Here is a 20,457-nt window from a genome sequence, read left to right as displayed (position 1 = left end):
GAGCTGCCGCCTTGTTCTGCCACGTGGCAATTTATGCGTGTCCTCTGCCTGCCTAGCTTCATCAGGCTCCTGCTACTCTGGTAGGTTTCCAGTCTGTTCCTTACCCTCCTCCCCATTATCAAAATCAGGCGGGACCAGGCAGCAGTCACCGCACAGGTATTGATGAACTTGAGCCTCTTCATTCACTGGCCTTAGTGTTTGCATTCAAGTGCGAGCTTTGTTTTGACCACAGGATGTTAATAATCACTGACATACTTCTCAAGTCAGAATCTAAGGTGCTTTCCGAGAAGAAGAAGGTTTCTGAAAGCAGTTTACTGTGCTGATATGGGCGGTACGCCAGGTATAAGTGTCTGATTTGTATGCCTGAAGTGTGACATAAGCCCACATTTTAAAGCACCATGTGGCGCACTTTGTTGCCGCTCAATCTCCTTTCAGGGAATGTTAGGCTTCGATAAGCAAGTGAGGAGGACGCTTGTGGGCTAAGAAGGCTTTCAAAAGGCCTCTGAGATCCAACAGTTCCTGTTCACAGCAGAAAGCCAGCCTGAGGGCAGAGCATAGCCAGTCTTCTGGGGCTGCCTGGTTCCAGAGGGGCAGACTCGTTTCCCTTCATAGACAGGCAGGGACGGGGCCACTGGAGCTCCTGAGGCTGGAGGAGGGCATGCTTGCCTTTCTGGTGGGCACTCCCTTAGCTTTGTCCTTCCCCTCCGACAGCTTTAATCTGCATCTGTGGAGGAAGAGGTGTGCCTCTACTGTTCATCTAGTCCCCTCCCCTCCTCCTGCTCCATCCCTGAAAACCTCCGTTACCTGCGTCTTCACCCTCTGCGCGCCTCTGCTGGCTCCTTTCCATATTGCGTGCAAACATTCTCATCCTAAAGAAACTCTCCCTTAACTGCTCCTCCTCGCCAGCCTATCCCTGTCCAGAAGTTTGGCTCTGACGGGAAGGAGAAAGAGTTGTTGTGTATTTACTGGCTTCTGCCCCCACCACTCCACTGAAACACCTCTGTCCAAGCTCAGCAATCACACACTCAAAGCCAATCGCAGTGTGCCTTCTGAGTCCCATCTTTTTTGATCTCAGCGTTTGATGGTCTTCCCCGCTGCCTGTTCCCTGAAGTTCTCTCTGCCTTTGGCTTTTCTGACACTGGTCTGGCTGGTTTTACTCCTATCTCTCTCAGTGCTGCTTCTCAGCCTCATTGGCAGGCTCATTTCCTTCAGCGTACTCCTTTGAATGTTGATATGCCCCAGGATTCTTTCCTAGGGCCCTGCTCCTTTCCCTCTCTCTTCTCTTCACACTGGTTCTTTCTACTCTCACAGCTCTAATACCACCTAGATGACTCCCAAGCTAAAATCTTACATTTGACCTCTGACCCCATTGATCCAACTGCATACTGGATACTTGCACTCAGACCTCCCAGAGAGGACGTACCTGAACTCAGGCTGTCTAAAATTTAAGTCATCTTCTTCCTTCTTAAACAGACTCTTTCTCCAGTGTTCCCTGTCACGGTTCATGGTACCGCCATCCACCTGGTTACCCAAGCCAAAAACCAGGCATCATCTTTGACTCCTCCCAAGTCCTGGGAGTTCTGCCTCCCTTAGTATTCTCCCACATTCCCTGTCCCCCATTTCCTTAACATTAAAAGTAAGACCCTGTCATTTCTTACTTGGATTGTTGCAAAGTCTGTCCTTCACGCAACAGCCAGAGTGGCCTTGCTCATTTTCAAATTGGATCAAGTCAGTCCTTCTACTTAGAACCCTGCAGTGGATAAACTCATCTCCCACTACTCCACAGCCTACACGACACTCTCCAGCCATGTCGGACTGTGCCTGCCTCCCCAGGCATGCCATTCTCTCTTCACACGCGCCTTTCCACCTGCTCCCCTCATCGGAGCACAGTTCCTCCTCTTCACCAGGCCAACTCCTATTTCTCTAAAACTAAGTTCAGGCTGGGGGTACAGAGACTTAGCCCAGGCATCTCCCAGGAGACTGTGAATGCCTTGATGGCAGGCACAGTGGCTGTTGGCTCTAGATGTTGAGAGACTAGCACAGTGTCACTTAGTCCTGTGCCTAGCACATGGTGGAGTCTAATCAAGTGTTTATTGAAATAGTTCATTCATTAATGTGATCAGTTTCAGAGCCAGGAACTGGCAGCACAGTGCAGTGGGAGGACCCAGATTAAGAGACAAGCGATCCAGTTTCTTGTCCCCGCTCTGCCTCTAACTAGCTGTGTGGTCTTGAGCAAGTCACCTCACCTCTCTGGACCTATGGCTTCATCTGTAAAAAGAGGGTATAGAAGCAGATGTCCTAAGCCACTCCCAGTTCCAAATATTTCTCCATTTCACCAGGGCCACCCCATCCCCTTCAAGTAGCCCCATGACCCTGCTGTCACATGCCAAGCCAGCTGCCCACAGCTTTGTGGTTCTGTTTTTGCACCTCTCCCAGAATTGGGGAAGGGAGGATGGGGGAACACAGGGAGCATCATTGGGGCCAGTTTTCATCAAATGGGAGCCATTCTGAAGGCAGGGGAAGTAACCTGACCATGTTCGCAGTTTACAGGAGACGTATGAGGCTAAAAGGAATGAGTTCCTAGGAGAGCTCCAGAAAAAAGAAGAGGAGATGAGACAGATGTTCGTCCAGAGAGTCAAAGAGAAAGAAGCTGAACTCAAAGAGGCAGAGAAAGAGGTAAGAGAGGGGGGCTTCTGGGCTGGAGTCTTGCAGCCTCCAGGCAGGAATGGGCACCGCATGTGAAGCCCTGCCTTGGCTGGCACAGAGTGCTTCCAGATCTGTGACTTCTTGCTCCCTCATTCCTCAGTGCCAGGATGTTTTCTCTTTCTGTTACTTAATTCTCTGGAGCTGCGCTGTCCCCTTTGGTAGCCACTAGCTCATGTGACTATTTAAATTTAAATTAATTAAATTTAAATAAGATTTAAAACTCAGTTCCTCAGTTGCATCAGCCACATTTCAAATACTCAATCCTCGTGTGACTAGTGGCTATCGGACACTGTGCCTATTGGACAGCACAGATATAGAACATTTCCATCGCCAAAGAAATTTCTATTGGCAGTGCTGCTCAAAAGTCAAGACCTGACACAGCCCCTCGAGGTCAGGTGCAGGCTAATTCTTTTCCCTCTTCCTGGGAGTTCGGAGCTCAGTAGGGACAGTTGATCACTTTCTTGGCTGTCCTGCCCCATCCTCCCTTCTGTGATGGCCACGGGGAAAGATGGTCCCAGACAGTCTTGGGGACCTTGCTGAAACCTAAGCCAGTGACAGCTGGAGCATTTCTCCATTCACTTGGATATTCTGTTCCATTTCATTTTATCCTTAAAGAAACAGCTGTGTGGCTCTAGCAAGTTTTTAAACTAAGGTTTGATGGTCTGTCTGGGGTTTTCATTACTTGAGCCATGTCTCATCAAGTGCAGTTGGTCCTCTAACCATCGCCTTGGCTCCCGGGTACCCCTACCAGTTTGCTCACTGCTGCCCAATTAAGTGGCCTCAGCTACAGTTTGGTCACGTCAACAACTGCTTCACCTCTCTAGGCCTTGAAACCCATAAGAAGGGAAGCACTTCATTTCCCGTCTCTTCCTCCTTCGGTCTGCTATGACTCTCTAGGGTTATCACCAAAGCCTGTGGTGACGGTATTGGTTTTACTTCAGTTTCACTTTTCAAAAGAAAAATGTCACCCAGGACTTTTAGGAGGAGAGCTGAGGGGATCTCAAACATAAATGAATGAAAGGCCAATGAAGGGAAGCCAGGTTAAAGCAAGTGACCGGCCGAGCTCCCACCACCCTGCCCCAAGTGACTAGTTACAGCTGGTTTCCACAGCAAGTCTGTCACACACCACTCCCTACTAAGTGACAGTCCCAAATCCCTATAGGACCCGGAGACCTGATCTCCTTCATGGTGCACTGCAAGGGCTGCGGAATCCTAAGCTCCCTCGTGAGTCCCCAAAAGAGAGTGAAATTATGCTTGTCTGCTCTTACTATTCAGGCTAGTTTATCACCACCTATAGACCCCTTGCTCTCTGATCCCTTACCACGATGGCATGCCAGAATATTCTTGCTGTTCTCCTTTGGGTCTCTGGCTCTCTTCATGGCTAGCTCAGCCTCCCTTTGGCCAAGGTGTCTGCACTCATTCCATTGTATGGAATTCTCTTCTCTCCTTCTGTGTCCAGGGACAAGTATTTTCTTTGACCGGCTTTGGCATTGCTGAAGTTTGCTCTGTGATCCATAGTGAGCCTTCCTGATTGGAGGGGATAAGAAAAGGCAGGTGCTCCTTTCATATTGGGAGATTTCATTATAGAATCTTCTAAAGAATGGATTGACCTTGGGCAAATTCCTTAACTTCTCTGACCTTCTGTTTCCTCATAAAGTGAAGATAATAACAGAACCTACCTCATAGGATTGTTGTGACAATTAAATGAGTTCATACCTATAAACTGCTTATAAAAGTCAGTGCCTGGCCTAAAATAAGCACTCAATAAACGTTATGCTATTGTCATCGATATTACTGTGAACCATGTGTGGTACCTCTTTTAAATAAAACATTTGATGAAGCAGAATGCACGGTGCCATGACCATATTCAGTAACAGGAACTTGGAAATAAAATGGCAGGAGAAGAGAACTATCCAGAACTTGGTGCCCTTTGATGCCGTCGTAACTGTCCCTGGCAGAAATGTCCCCTAAGGTCCCAGGGTCCTGCAGGGTTACGACCCTGCCAGTCCCCACCCGCCCTGGGCTCGGCTCAGCTGGGAGCTGCTCGCGAGGACCTCTCCTCAAACTCCTTGTGCTTCCCTGCCAGCTGCATGAGAAGTTTGACCGTCTGAAGAAACTACACCAGGACGAGAAGAAGAAGCTGGAGGATAAGAAGAAATCCCTGGATGATGAAGTGAATGCTTTCAAACAGAGAAAGACAGCAGCCGAGCTGCTCCAGTCCCAGGGCTCCCAGGCCGGAGGCTCACAGACTCTGAAAAGAGACAAAGAGAAGAAAAAGTAAGTGGTAGGCTGCTCTGGGGTAGCGGCTTCCTCCTCCTGCTCATCCCCTCAGGGCAGGGCCTGGAGGCTAAGGGCCGGGGACCAGAGGTGAGCTGCGGGCTGATAGACTCATTTGGCTACCTATAACTGGTCTCAGCAGCCCCATGAGACCTTCGGATTCCCTGAGTTGGGGAAACTGAGAGTAGGGGAGGGGTGTGGTCCCAGAGGCCTAGCCCCTCTGTTCCGCCACTTAGGAATGTCCTGCAACCTTGAGATAGGAGAGGAAGGGAAAGGAGAGGGAAAGCAAAAGAAGTGTGAGAGTAGGAAGAAGAAGGGAGGAAACAATGAGAAGCTGCAGTTACAAGAAAGAGATGAACAAAAAGAAGGGCAGATAGAGAGTAGTGGGAGAAAGAGAGAGCCTTAGCAGAAGCCTCTGGGCGCCCTCTTTCTCCTGGAGAGGTTGGGGCTGACCCGGCTTACAGGCCTGCTTGCTCATCCTATAACTGGGGTGTTCACCTCTGTGCCTGGAGGCCAACCGTCATCCTGCCTCAGTTCTCACTAGTGGCATCCAACAGATGCTGAAGGCTGCAGCCCAGTCCTGACCACCCACCTCTTCTCTGTCCCTCCTTCTTGGCTGCTTAGTTGTCCTGGGCCTGGAGTGCTGAGAACTTGGTGGGGAACCCTCAGATGCTAGAACAGCTGGCCCTCCATATCCACGGGTTCCACATTTGCGGATCGTGCGAGATTAGTTGAATCTGAGGATTCCAAACCCACGGATACGGAGAGCAGACTAAGGGACTTGAGCGTCCCCGGAGTTTTGTATCCGCAGGGGTTGGGTGGGAAGGTCCTGAAACCAATCCCTCCGCAGATACTGAGGAATGACTGTATACTCCGTGTGCCCCATTCTCAACCTAGGGTTTACAATCCATCTGTGTCCTCTGGTATTTGGTAAGGCAAGATAGCATGGCTCCTGGTTACCATGTAGGTCAATAACCCCAATCTAAACCCAGGCTTTGCTTGCTGACGTTACCCATTCCTCATCCTAGAACCAGAGCAGAGAAAAGCATTTCCGATGAGACCTATACAACACCAGGAAAACATCCCATGGTCCCCTGTGCTCTATAGTGGTTTGAGCAGTGTGACTCGAGGAGCCCTCAGGTGGAGTGTTAGGCAATGTCCTTATTAAAGGGGCCTGAGGACCCAAAAGATGTCCATGGTCAATGCCTTCTGCTCTTAGCCGCTTGTTCCTGGACTCAAGTATTGGATATTTGCCAGAAGGAGGAAATATCTTCCTTTCCTCTGTGTCTGGCTTATCACTTAGGAATAAAATAGTGACTTTTGTACAATATTAAAATATTTTATATTTGAAGGCACTCAGTTTTGCAATCCGATTATTCTTTATTCAAAAGTACAATTTGAACATTTCCACCAATTAGTTCAGAGATTTTTGTTACGGAATCCTAACACTATAGTATGTCAAATTCACTGACTAATTAACTTTTTTGGGTATTACTTGATGGATAAAGTTCAACTAGCCAGAAAAAAAGCCCCTTTGGACACACTGTATGTTAACCAATCTGTCATGATGTGTTAGTTGCACCAGCAGAAATGGATTTTCTTTCTTTTTTTTTTGTGAGGAAGATTGGCCTTGAGCTAACATCTGTTGCCAATCCTTCTCTTTTTGCTTGAGGAAGATTGTTGCTGAGCTAACATCTGTGCCAATCTTCCCATATTTTGTATGTGAGATGCCACCACAGCATGGCTTGATAAGCGGTGTGCAGGTCTGCACCCGGATCTGAACCAGCAAACCCCGGGCCGCCAAAGCAGAGTGCACATGAACCTAAACACTACACCACCAGGCCAGCCCTGGATTCCTATTTTTAAGATTAGAAAAATCTAAATTTGTCTTCTAGCTCTAACCCGCTGCCTTCATAGTCCTGTGGTATTTGTTAACTCAATCCCCAGGGAAGTTTCACAGCCTTGCTTGAGATTCATTTGTTCAGAGCCCACTGACACTGAACTATAAATATACCCCCTTCAGATGTTCAGTGGAAGTTCCTCTCAGATCAGGCTTTCTCCTAGTCGCCTCAAATTAACTGACCCTCCCCCGTCACCCCAGGCAGAAGACCCTACATAAGGAGACACCTCTCTCCAGTCTCCAGGGTTATTTGGGATTGGCGATGACACCCTTTCCCAATTCTGAGATGGGCGAAAACTTTGCTGGCATGTGGCACCTCATGTGAGCAATAAGGGCCTGACAAAATAGACTGTCCTCTTCCATACTTCCAGATGTATAAGTGGCTCCAGGCCTGGGCTTTTTATGTAATTCCACAAACGGTTAGCTAACTTCTGGAAACCCCATCATTAGATCTGTGCCACTCTGCTCCCATAGTGATGATGGTGGTGGTGGGTTTTGAGGGTAGAAGTGGTGACAGTAGCATTCCTTCTTAAGAGATGACGATTGGATCTAATAGAGTCACACAGTCAGAATGTCCTTTGGCTGCCCTTCAAGAGGTTAAGAAGGAGTACCAGTGTTCTAGGGGGTCCCTCTAGCCCATCTCGCCCTCTTCCCCTCCCCACTCCTCCTAATCTCCTTTGACCTCTAACTCTTCATTGTTTGTGTCAACTCATAACATTTGATTTCTCCTCAAGCTCGCTCCATCTTCATCAGCTCTTACTGTTTTACAGTTAACTCTGCTGTTTGCTGCATGCTGCATGAGACCCAGGGTCCTGGTAAGCTTTATTAACTCTAAATAGAACTGGCAGTGGCTTTAGAACACCTCTCCCCAAACCCTGCCCCCTCCCCTGCCAACACACATATCTAATCATACAAGAAGCTGCTTTGTGGTCCCAACTGGTTTCCTCTTGTGACTTACAATATTAAGAAATAGTCTGGTGTGGTTTCCAGTGTACATGTGGAACGTTTGCCTGCCTGATTAAAAGGGGGGTGTTTTTAGACTTGCTGCCAGAACAGCTGGGTAGCATAGCCGGATCCTGTGATCAGTATTGGAGCTTTCAGTTTTGACCATTTTTTCCTTAAAGAGCCTTAATCATTACTTTCAAAATTAATTAAACAGTAGTGATTAGGGAAGTTGTTGGGGTTACAAGCCCTGTCTTGCAATGTCTCAGTCAATATGACCCCCAGGTTTGAGAATGTTCTGAGCCAACAGAAACTTGCTTCCCTGTTTACCTCTGGTGGCTGTTTCTTATCTGAGGGGTTCAAGTCTCAAATTTCCTTTGGCTATGTAACCCCCCAAACCCATCATAAAAGTGAGAGAAAACGAAGAGCTCTCAGATATTATAGAGAATTCCTTACATTTAATTCTACGAGTATCAGCTTTATGAACACCTTTGAGAAGGAGATAAGCAGGTCACCTTTGGTAAAATGGATTCCTGAGGGCTAGGTGTTGTGTCTAGAGAAGTGAAGAAAGCAGCCCCTGACGTCACATAGTTTATAGGTTGATTAGAGCAATGACCGAGCACCTTCTTTTCTGTTTTTTTAAAGATTGGCCTTGAGCTAACATCTGTTGCCAATCTTTTTTCTTCTTCTTCTCCTCAAAGGCCCCCAGTACATACTTGTATATTCTAGTTGTGGGTCCTTCTGGTTGTGCTATGTGGGACGCTGCCTCAGCATGGCCTCATGAGTGGTGCTGGGTCCGCGCCCAGGATCCGAACCGGTGAAACGCTGGGACTCCAAAGCAGAGCGTGTGAACTTAACCATTTGGCCACAGGGCGGCCCCCTAAGCACCTTCTATTTATTCTGCTAGACCCAGGTGGTGGGTGGAGAAGGAACATAAATATTTTTAATTTAACATAATTAGGCTTATTACTATTTTAAAAACTTTACCATAGAAACTTTCAAACCGGAACAAAAGAGGAGAGTCTAGCAACAATGCAGCCCCGTGGACCCACAACCCAGCCCCCAAACAGCTATCAACATATGGCCAATCCTGTTTCGTCTATTACCCCAAACCTGCTGGATTATTGTAGAGCAAAACCCCTATCATTTCATCTGTAAACACTTTAGCATGTATCTCTAAGAGATAATGACTCTTAAAAAAATTGTAATCACAATGCCACCATTATCACACCTACAAAATTAACAATTCGTTAACATAAAATTTCTAGTTGGTGTTCAGAATACCCCTGTTGTCTCATAAATGCCTTTTACATTTGGTTTGTTTGGATCAGGGAATATAAAATATTAAGATGACTTCTCTCCACTCACCAATGTAGTTTATGATTTAAATGGAAAGCCTGCTGTTAATCAGCGAACTGATTGCTCCAGCGATTGCACTGGGGACCTTGGGCAGCTGGCAAAACATCCTACTTTCAAGCAAATCCCGAGGAGGAAGTCCGTAGAGGCTTCTGAAACATAAGGCCCGTGAAATTGAGCCAAAGGAAACAACCCTAAAAGAACAATGAAATGATTTATTGTCTGGCTTCAAGGCAAGTCTTGGAGCCCGTGTTCATTGACTTGAATCGAACAGCAGATTTCCATTTGGGAAGACTGAATTCCCAGTGTCTGCCCACTGCTGTAGTCCCAGCGCCTGGCAAAGTTTCTGACACCTGTCTGAGCTCAGTTCATGTGTGTTTTCTTTGTTCTCCCATTTTCAGTGAGGAGAGCAAGACAGATGTATCCTGGTAAGTTAGATTTCAGTTAGTTAATTCAGGTGTCAGTGCACGTAGTTTGACACAATTTGGTTCAGGTTTCCCTGAGTAAATCATTGTTAGTGGCCGTTACTAAAATGAATTCTGGCAAAACTGTAATTAAAGCCATACTTTACAAGCGAGAGGCAATTGGCAAACAGCGGGAACAGCCAACCTCAGCCCCAAGGAGGTTGGGTTTTCCTGGCAGGCTTCTCCCCAGCAGACCACAAAAGCAGTTCCAAACCAAACAGAGGAGGGAGGCCCTGGCTCCCGGGGATCTGAAAGCAGCAAAAACAACCCGTCCCCTCCGCAAAGCCCTCATTCCAGGGGTGGATCACAAAGGCCACCCCTCATTAACCGGAGAGCAGGCGGAGCCAGGCTTGCTGTTCCTCACTGGTTTGAAATTGCTCGAGGCACTACTGGCAGCTGTGTGCAGTTGTAAGAGAAATTCCTCTGTGACCTGTACATAGTTGCAGATACCATATCTTAATGGTTACTGGTCCCTTGACCCTTGGAGGGCTGCACAGTATACACATAACAAAATATATGAGCCCCCCATGAAGCCCAGAACATAGGCTGGTGCACTGTTGGTCAGGTCTCTTCCCCAAACAAGTAGACAAAGCATAAAATAAGAGGTGAGCATTTGTATAACATTTGACTACGCTTCAAAGCAGTTTTCCATATGATACCTCATTTTCACCTTACAACAGTCCTGTGAGGTAGAGAAGGAGAGAATACTCTTCAGTTTTTAAGATGAGTAAATGGAGGAGCAGGGAATTTCAGAGACTTACCAAGGATCACCCAGTGAGTTAGTGGCAGAATTGGAACAAGAACGCAGAACTCCTGATTCCTGGTATAAATTGCTATTCACATGATTGTGTGTGTGTGTGTGTGTAGGTGTGTGGATGTATTCACTCTGAGGAAGTGACTGTACAAACATACTCACATATGCATGTGCTTTTAATTATCCCTCCCAAATATCTAATAGTCTTTATTTAATGAGATAAATATATTCTTCAGGTAAAAAACAGGGGCTAAGATCCACAGGCAAGGAGTTCTCAGGGACACTGCGGGGTGATGGAAAGAGTCTCAATTAAACAGCCAAGGGATGTGGGTTCTGATCCTGGCTGCGACTCTTTCTTTGTGACCATGGGCAAGTCAGTTGGCTTCTCTGTGCTTCTCAGTCGAATGGGAATGGATAACTACTTGCCCTATTTGTATCCCAGGCGTGAAGTTTAAATGGGAGAAGGGTCAAAGTGCTACGTGACTGCAAACCAATAGCGGATTTCCATAGTTCAGATTTTCATGTAGCTGTGGTCTGGACCCTAGTGCGGAGCCCAGCAACCATCCCCAGGCCCTTCTCACGCAGATCTTGCTTCAGGATACCATTAGGTGATTGGGACTGCTCCAGGGCTACCTGAAGTAAAACCTCAGCCCCCTCCGCTTTCCCTATGGGACAAGGCAATCAGTGGCTGAGAGCCTGGCACTCTATCCAGTGGCCTGAGGCCACCTGGAGATTTGTTGAAGGTGATCCTCCACAAAGCGTCTGGATAGGGGAATGTTAGAAAGGACCTAGTAATTAAGAAGAGAGGAAAAGTATTCTTGTGGCTGTTGATTAGTTTGCTAGCTGATGCCACCACTGCTACCACTCAGAGGTGTGTGTGGGCGTATGAGAGAAAAAGCATGTTCCCAGCAGCCAATGCGATAAGACCTTAGACCATCTAACATGGCTGTATTCTAATTTACCCATTAGTCATCACTACTTAAACAATTTTCTTCTAACCTTTTTTTTTTTTTGTACATTAATCCATCCATTCATTAACCCAACTTCTCTTTTCATTTTCAGTTTGGGCTTCCTGTAGACACCCTTTTCCTGCGCAACAGAGCCGGGCCTCCCTTTCTCTAATTCCCCTTTAACACGTGTGGGGGGCACACAACCCGTGTCCTCCTGTCTCTTCCTGCCAAGGTTTATAGAAGCCTGAGAGTCTGAGGATGGCGCCTGGCCTCTGGTCAAGAAGCCAGCAGCCACATGGTTTGGAGATGCATTGTGCATCCCAGTTCCCCTCCCAGCACCCCCAGCCACTGCCCCCCATCTTTGCCAGACTGTAAGACATTCAGGGCTCCCATCTGCTACTTGCCACCACCAGCTTGCCCGTTTGAACCCTTATTGCTGCTTGTCTCCCTAAGGTATCTGCATCCACCACGGCTGGGTAAGCACCAGTCGGCAGGGCTTTCCCCTTCAGGCTCCTGCACCCGGGCACGGGGCTTCCCTGACAGCACTCCCCCGGACAGGAGCCGCAGCCCCTTCTCAGAGGGCTCAAAAGGAGATCCTGTGGTAACTTTTCCTTCGGGCCACCCATCCCAGCCCTTTCCAGTTTTGATTCACTCAAAGTAGCTGCACTCAAGCTGTGTTAAAAATCTGGAATGAGTTTATTTACTCCAAGCCCTTCCCAGAAGATACCACTGCTGAAGAAAATGGCATAAGTTTCCCCTCTTTATAATTCTGGGTACCCCACAGATTCAGAAGGGAGAATAAACCTGACTGTTATTACCAGCCTAGTGTCTTGAATGGTAGACTTCTGGAAATCTTCTGAGATGTCTCGGCATCTCCTCTGTAATTTCTCTTTGGGCTCCACACCATCCCAGTGAGGCAGGGCCAACAGCAGGTGTGATAATCCCACGTCATAAACTGCCCCACTGAGCAGTCAAAGAGTCGGTGTTTTCAGTTTTGCTCTGATGAGCCTTCCAGTCTGTTTAATTGGTAAATGTGATGATGAGTTTTCATCTGCATTTTGCACGTGTCCGCCAGTAAGAAGAGGTGAGAGCATCAGCTGGAGAGGAGAAACAAGGTGTTGTACCTTGAAAGGTCCCCACCTTTACCTCCAGGCTGAGGATTTGATATTTTAAAAATCTTCCAGCCCTAGTTTTTATAATGGGGCCCATTCGATAGTGGCTTTGGGAACCCCTTTGAAGTAGAGAGCCCCCCATTGTCAGGGCCACGAGGCACAGTGGCCTGTGGTGTTTGGCCAGTAGAGAGGGAGAGCTGGAGGTGACCTGGCGATGATCTGTGGCTAACATGCCGTTTCTCTGCCCTTCCTTTGCAGTAATCCATGGCTGTGTACTGAATAGTATTCCCCGCTACAGCTGGACTGGACTCCACTTAGCCTTTTAAGCCAAGGTTCTTATTTTAACCGACAGCTTTCCTTTGGGGTGCCAGGCAGCCGAGCCCCCAGCCCCTGCCACATACTTTCCCTTCAAGCCCCACTTCTTTTGAGTTCTGCCTCCCAGTCCCACTGGCGCTGACCATGAGCTTCTTCTTTTTTATTTCTTTGAGGTTTTTTTGGTCACTTTCTTTCAAAACGCACCAACGAGGCTAAGCCAAATTTTCAGGCCTTTTTGAAGCATTGAGAATGGGGAGGGGGTTTCTCTCTTCAACAATAGATAATAATAGGAAGCGAAAAGTATAAAGAATGCACAGCAGACATGCACACACTTTATCTTTTCTTGTTGGCAAAGCAAGAGGGCAGTTTTGATGAGATATATTGTTTGGGGAGTCGCTGATTGGTTAACGGCCAGAAGCAAGTGATGCTGCCGAAGCACAAGCTAGTTTCTTGAGAAAATCCAAGTCTCAGAGTGCAGCATTTTAGGAGACCCTGTGCTTGGAGGTTTAAAAAACAAACATGGCTACTCAGCTAGTAGCTCAGAAAGATGCTAAGTTTGGGCTGTCAGGTCTCCTTGAGCAAGGCATCTTATTTGCAGTTTTGATGTTTCTATGGCCAGTTTCTCTGCTGCTTCCCAAGAATCCCAAACTTAAACAACCAACTGGTCTCCATCCCCCCCCCCCCGAATAATTATTAGCATTACAATTAGGCCCCCTCATTTGCATTTGTTTGCAGATTAACTACTTGAGGCTTGAGGCGCTCTGTAAACTTCAAAAGAATGAGAGCCACCAGCCTTCGAGAGACCTTCAGGGACTAGGCAGGAATTTTGTATTAAGGGAGAAATTTGGTCTGTAGAACAGATATGACCCACTTTTTTCGGAAGAGGAAATTGAAGCCCAGAGAAGTGAAGGGACTTGCCGGAAGTCCCCGTGCTGTTTTGTGGCAAAAGCCAGGTTAGGTTCACGAAGTCTGTCCTACTCCGATCTATTTCACAAATGGATCCAATCTGTGCATATATGTTCCTGGAGACAAGGTCTTTTGATGGTCGGAGAAAGAGAGTAGTTAGTATTAGAGGGCCTTTGAGGGGTTTGTTCCTATAGAAAAATACCTGGGAATGAGTGGGGAGGGGCGGGCACAGCCGAAGACTCCAGGCCAGCTCCTGAACTGAGCGTTTCTGCTGACGATAGGAGTCACCAGGCACCTGTTAGCCCGTCAGCTTTCCTGGAAGTCTGGAATGGGGCCCAGGCATGCATATGTTTAACAGTGTCCTAGAGGAGCCTTGTAATCAAGGAAGTTTGGTAGACAAAAATCTAACCTGTGAGTGAACATGAGATCCTTAGAAAGTCAACCAAGGCTATTAAAAGAATTGAAATGCTTATTTTATTGGGTGGCTTTCCTCAGTGTAGACAGAAAGATTTTTCTCCTTCAGTGAAAAGGCTTTTTAATTAGTACAATTGTTACTATTTTTAAAAAATATCCTAAGTACTCTGTTTACTTCCGGTGAAACAAAACCAGTCATTAGAAATGGTCTGTGCTTTTATTTTCCCAAACTGGAATAGAACGGCTTTCCTGAAAAATCCCCATGTGTACACACACACACACACACACACACACACACACACAGAGCCCCCATTTCTCTTAAGCCAAGAAGTTTGCTGTTCCCAGCTGCAGGGCAGATCACTTTTGTTTTTGTTTTTGTTTCTTTGTCTTAATCATTTGGCATTTACCCGTGGCTGTTAATATGTGCTTGTTTTTAATTAAAACAAGAAGCTTTAAACCTGTGTGTCGTGTTCTTAAAACCTTCTCCGCAGATTTCCCAATGGTGATGGTCGTCAGTGAGCCCATTTCTAACCTGTCTTCTGCAAGTATAGTCTTTGCTACCTCACACTGCCCACTCCCCTTGCCCTGTCTTCCTTTGAATGTCCTTTCTCTTTGGCTAATTTCATGTTTTCTTTCTCTTTCTCTCTCCCTCTCCAGCTTTTTTTAATCTTGTCTTCAGCAGCTGCACTAAGTCTAAAGGAGAAGACTGCCATTATAGAAGAGTTAGGGTTCCATATTGTTTCAAACCAGAAATCAACCAATCCCCTCCCCCCCAACTGCGTGCACACACACACACACACACACCACATACTCAACAAGTTTTCATGTGTCCCTGTGTCCAGGCAAGAAGCTCTCTCCTGACTTACATGGTATTTTAAATAGAAGTGTCTTGTCCTAACCTAACAAGGCAGGAAAAGAACCGTCAGAGCTGGAGAATGGACCAAATGTAACCTCAGAGAGACAACTGCAGGACGACTCACCCGAGTGTAAGTGACTGGGGCAGGAGACCTCAGCTGTGGGTGTGGAAGTGCTGTTCACAAGTTTTCGTTTGAGTTTTCTGTTTTTCTTTTTAAACACCAATTCTCCGGTTCACTGGGTTGACTGTCTACGGCCACTATTAAACATTTCTGAATTTGGAAGAGAAAGTCAAGTGACGTTTGTATCTTCAGAATTCACAGACCTCCTGCAGAACCCCAGCAAGGGGAAAACGGATCCACTAACACTCAGGTGGAGAAGGGAGAGACGAGAGGGGGGTTTAAGCTTAGTGAGAGCAAAGTTACTCCGTGCAACCTTCCGAGGCCAGTTGGGGTTTTGAGAGAAGTTTCTGCTCAACCTGGGATTTGGAGGGAGAGCTTTGATGTTGATAAATCTGCCTTGAATTCACTGGTTTAACTTGCATCAAAATACCATATGAGTGTGTCCATTCCCATATATCCTTATGAACATCGCCATTCCACTGTCCAGTCTCTTGAGAGAGCCTCTTTGCATGTTTTCCAGAATCTGTGTTTGTTTTTCCTTTCTTCTCCTTTGTTCTTTTTGCTCAAAGGTGTGACCAGTCACTGGCCCTTCGGGGCTTTCATTCGCCAGGAGAAACATCCCGAAACCAGCACTGTTTCGCTTGATACCTTTCTAATGTCCATGTCAATTTTCAATAAAATTCAAAGAAATGCTCAATGGCTGTGTGATCTGATCTTAAATCATTAGGTGATCCTCAGGGTTTGCCGTAGGAGGAGTGGGTGGTTGCCTTCCAAGTGGGTGACTTGAGGGGCTCAGGAGGGTGCGATCAGCCCATATGCAATCTTCCCAGGTGTGCTGCGGTGCCCTCCCCCTTCCTCCATCTGGGTCTGAAATTCCCATGGGGCGGGCTGGAGGGTGGACAGGAAGTCCTCTGCTTTTCTTCTATTAGCATAGATTTAACTGATCCCTTGAGCTCATTATCATCTAAGATAATAGTTGGAGGAAGTGGAGTGCCAGATCCTACAGAACAAGATTTGGGTGAGTTTTAAATTCCGAGAGAAAAAGAGCTCTATGCTGCGTGTCTTCTCTCATTTAATCCTGTGGTGTGAGCATCGCGAAAATTCATTGATACAACTGTTCTTTATGACTCGAAAAGCATTCTACAGATAGCAAATAGTATTTTGTGTCCTGGGTCTGCCAGAAAGGGAAGCCTCCTGCCCCGCCCCAGCCCCCAGCATTAAAGTGGACAAGAGGGAGTGTGATCAGTTTTCATAATTATAGTTGCGGTCAAGGTGGGGTTTCCTTCCCTCGGCTTCATTTCCCGAATGGCCAGATGCTGGAGACAGGAGAGTGGTCCGTATCCTCTGCGTACGGAGGCCTGGAGGCCTCTGAAAAAGTCCCAGAGAAACAACTCTGGCCTGCATCTGCGCAGCTCGAACACTAGGGGGCAGCCGAGCGAGCCAACCATCGCCTGTGACGTCACTGAGCAGCGGTAGGCACTGAGGTGCGGAAAAATACAGGCTCAGAACGCAGAGAGTCTTACTAGGCGTGTGTGTTGTGGGGCAAGTTGAGTTAAAAACTTCTCTGTAAAAAGAGAATATCAGTAACTCCCTTGCAGGGTGATTGTGAAGGCTACATGAGCTAACGTAAATTAAAGAGCTGGGTGCTCAACAAACAGTATCGCTTATTAAGGATGAAACTTCCCCTTTACTAGAAGTATCTTAGATTCCTCTAATTCACGGTTGGTTTCCCAACTTCAGCACTACTGACATTTGAAGCCAGATAATTTTTTGTTTTGGAGGTTGGCCTGTGCATTGGTTCATCTCTACCCACTAGATGTCAGTAGCACACCACCCCAATTGTAACAACCAAAAATGACTCCAGACATTGCCAAAAGTCTCCTGGAGGGCAAAATCGCCCCATGTTGAGCACCATTGCTCTAGGTCAGGGGTCAGAAATTTTTTTCTGTAAAGGGCAAGCTGGTAAATATTTTAGGCTTTGTGGGCCATATAGTTTCTGCAACTATTCAACTCTTACTATAGCACAAAAGCAGCCATAGGTAATATGTAAAAGCATGAGAGTGGTTGTGTGCCAATAAACCTTTATTTATGGACACTGAGATTTGAAAATCATATGTGAATTTCATTTTCACATGTCTTGAATGATTATTCTTTTGGTTTTTTTCAACCATTAAAAAAATGTAAAAACCATTCTTAGCATGAAGGGTCACACAAATACAGGCGGTGGGACGAGATTTGGCCTGAGGGCCAGATTTGGCCTGAGGGCCATAGTTTGCTGACCCTACCTCTGATGCATTTTAGTGCTGGTGGATGCATCATCGAGACTAAAGGTGTTAGAACTGACTGGCCGATCAAAAGAAATCAGAAATGAAGACAAATGTCTGAAGTTTTAATGCAAATTAGGGGGGAGAATGGGTTTGATTAAAATTTGCATACAGTTTCGCTAGAGCGTATGTGGGGGCAGGGGCCTGCTGTGGCGGTGAAAGCCTGCTCCTGGGGCCTTGCTGAGAAGGTGAGAGAATACCAACTGCTTCTAGGGAGAGAGCTGGGCCTCTGATACCTTCAAAAAGGCCAAGCAACCGGGGCTCCCATTGTCAGCACTGAGGTAAAGCAGTGTCCTCTCCTTTTTGAAAGGTCCTCATTCAGGAGATTCATCTTTTGCGATAAGCGCAGCTTTCTTGCAAGGCCATTGTGTTAAAATGTGGCCACCCCTGGAAAGAGTTCCGCATTAGAACAGTAATACTTCACAGTCGCTTTGCCACCTGGACCTACCTTCCATCGGTGTCCATCCAGGTCCTGCGCTACCTCTCAAAGTCCCTGCCCTGGGCTCAATACCTATAAAAATTATACGTATATCTGTTATGTATAGGATTAGGGACAAACTCCTTATCTTGGTTTTGGGCTTAAATTATGTTTCCTTAATCAAATGATAAGGGTATATTTAACACTTCCCGTGGGTTTGGCCCAGTGCCCTGTGCTATGGGAGACACTATTGCATGAGATCTACTTAGACACTGCTCTTGAGGAACTTACACACTGGCCCTATCTTATCTACTCAACCATATTTTCCAATACTTCCTAATAACCAGTCTCTGTTCCAGTCCCTTCAGTCTCTGCACAGGCCTCTCCCTGAGTTACACAAACTACTTATTGACATTGTCCAAAATATCCTCTACTGATTTAAACCCTGACTTCCAGGCTCAGGATGCACCTTCTCCCTGAAGCCTATCTTGACTCCATCCACCTATCCTGATCTCTTCTCCATTTTTGAACTTCCTAGTTGAACTTTTATATTATTTTCTGCTTCCCTCCTCAAGAGATGTAAAGCTTTCTAAGGGTAGGAACATCATTCACAGCCCTCCAGGGAGTCCGGGAAAGTGCTGGACACACAAGAAAAAGTGATTAAGAGATCGCTAGATTGAGATTCTTCACCAATGTAGGGAGCTATTGCACTTTTCAAACATTTAATTTTGAAATTAAGTTATAAGAATTGTACAAAGTATACCCACATGCTCTTGACTCAGATTCACCAATTGATAACATTTTGCCCCATTCAGGCCCTTTCTCTGTGTGTGTGTGTGTGTGTATACAGAGATAGACAGACATAGTTTTTCTAAATCATTTGAAGGTAATTTGCATGTATCATGGCCCTTTACCTATAAATATTCCAGTGGGTATTTCCTATAATAAGGCTGTTCTCTTACATAACCACAGACAGTTAACTTCTGTAAATTTAACATTGTTAGAATACTTTAACCTATTGGATAATATGCTTTATTGCATTTTTTTCTTGCCGTTTAAGATTTGCTCTAGGATCACATTGTATCCTGTCTCTTTAGTCTCCTTTAATCTGGAACAGCCTTTCTTTGTCTTTTATGACATTGATATTTTTGAAGTCCCATTTAAAAAATAGATTGTTTTCGGGGCTGGCTCAGTAGCCGAGTGGTTAAGTTTGCGCACTCCGCTGCGGCGGTCCAGGGTTTCTCTGGTTCGTATCCTGGGCGCGGACATGGCTCATCAGGCCACGCTGAGGTAGTGTCCCACGTGCCACAACTAGAAGGACCCACAACTAAAATATACAACTATGTACTGGGGGATTTGGGGAGAAAAAGCAGAAAGAAAAGAAAAAGAAGATTGACAACAGTTGTTAGCTCAGGTGCCAATCTTTAAAAAAAAATAGATTGTTTTCATTTTAGGTCAAGGTCTTGCCCAATTTCTCCACTACATAATTGCTGGAGGCTTTTTTCTTCTTTGTTACTAATAAACAATCTGTGGGGAGAAACTATAAGTCCTTGCAAATATCCTACTCCTCATCAAAAATTTCCCCTAGATTTAACATCTATTTATAATTCTTGCCGGAACCAATTTACAAAATGATGATTTTCCAACTCCAGCAGTCCCTTCGTATTTACCAGTCAGCACATCGTATTCTTTTGTAAGCAAAGGCCCTCCCTTCTCCCTGATTATTTCCTTATCTACTTAGTGTCACTGTGGACTTATGGCTTCCTATTTTTTCAGTAGTTCATTATCGTTCTAATAATTTTGGTGCTAAAATTACCAAGATTTGGCCAGTGGGAGCTCCTAGCTACTGCTTTTAAATCCACTAGTAAACATTCCTCAAGAGGATATTGTAGTGCAGAGCAGTCTGGCCAAGAACTTTTGGTGATCTAATTTCTGGGATAGTTTATGGGGGTGGTGCTTAGCCAGGCTGCAGGTTTTCCTCCTTTCATCACTCATTGACTCCCCAGTAAGAAAAGGCAGAGAAGGAAGCTCAGAGCTGTCAGCGTGTGTGTGTGTGTGTGTGTGTGTGTGTGTGTGTGTGTGTGTGTAGTGTAAAGGCAGTGGCAAGAGCCTGTGTTAGAATAGAGAAAGATGATGGAGGGGAGGAGGATGGAGACTACAGGAGGTTTCTGGATTGTTTTAGGGTTACAATGGCCACCTTTATCATCACTCCCTCCTCCACTTCTCTTCAACCATTATTCAGATAATCTACTTCTGCTTAGCGGTTTCAATTCCTGCTCACTGAGAAATCATCTGTGACTTCTGAGCAGGGAATGGGGTGAGAGAGGTTGGCTGAGGGATTTTTCAATCAGAAGGATTACCAGGGAAAGAAGGTCATGGAGAATCATGCAAATTTTTGTTTTGTTTTCTAGAGGTGAAACTCTTTATTCCATAGTGGGAGTTACAAATGGAATCCAGTTATGGCTGTTACAGAGCAAATGGCCTGACTTTCATTTTGTAACCCAAGTTCAAAAGTCAGGTTGCAATTTTTTGTTCCTATGTGATGGAAAAATTTCCATCTAAGCTGAGGGGAAGTAGTTTTTATTTTCTCAAATATTTTTCTAGGAAAGATGTGTATTGATTACAATGCAGATTTCCATGAA

General features: G+C 46.1%; 1 protein-coding gene across 30 annotated transcripts in view; it reads left to right on the top strand.

Annotated features, from left to right (window-relative positions):
* The window catches only part of SEPTIN6 (septin 6), a 62,857-nt gene extending 47,087 nt beyond the window's left edge, over positions 1–15,770 (top strand). For 6 of the 30 annotated variants that reach the window (XM_070605831.1, XM_070605830.1, XM_070605835.1 and 3 more), the window contains 4 exons: positions 2,544–2,676; positions 4,793–4,983; positions 7,654–7,698; positions 11,462–14,553. In XM_070605831.1, the coding sequence (XP_070461932.1) occupies positions 2,544–2,676; positions 4,793–4,983; positions 7,654–7,657 (328 nt within the window). In that variant the 3' untranslated portion in view covers positions 7,658–7,698; positions 11,462–14,553. Of the gene's footprint in view, positions 1–2,543; positions 2,677–4,792; positions 4,984–6,011; positions 6,339–7,653; positions 7,699–11,461 lie in introns of those variants that run through there. The other 24 variants (XM_070605828.1, XM_070605827.1, XM_070605825.1 and 21 more) reach the window with 6 other exon arrangements.
* Positions 15,771–20,457: the final 4,687 nt, after the last annotated feature.

This window comes from Equus przewalskii, chromosome X (genome assembly GCF_037783145.1).
Source record: "Equus przewalskii isolate Varuska chromosome X, EquPr2, whole genome shotgun sequence".
Lineage (NCBI taxonomy): Eukaryota > Metazoa > Chordata > Mammalia > Perissodactyla > Equidae > Equus > Equus przewalskii.
Note: the sequence above shows the minus strand (reverse complement) of the source record. Positions and strands in the feature narration are given on the sequence as shown.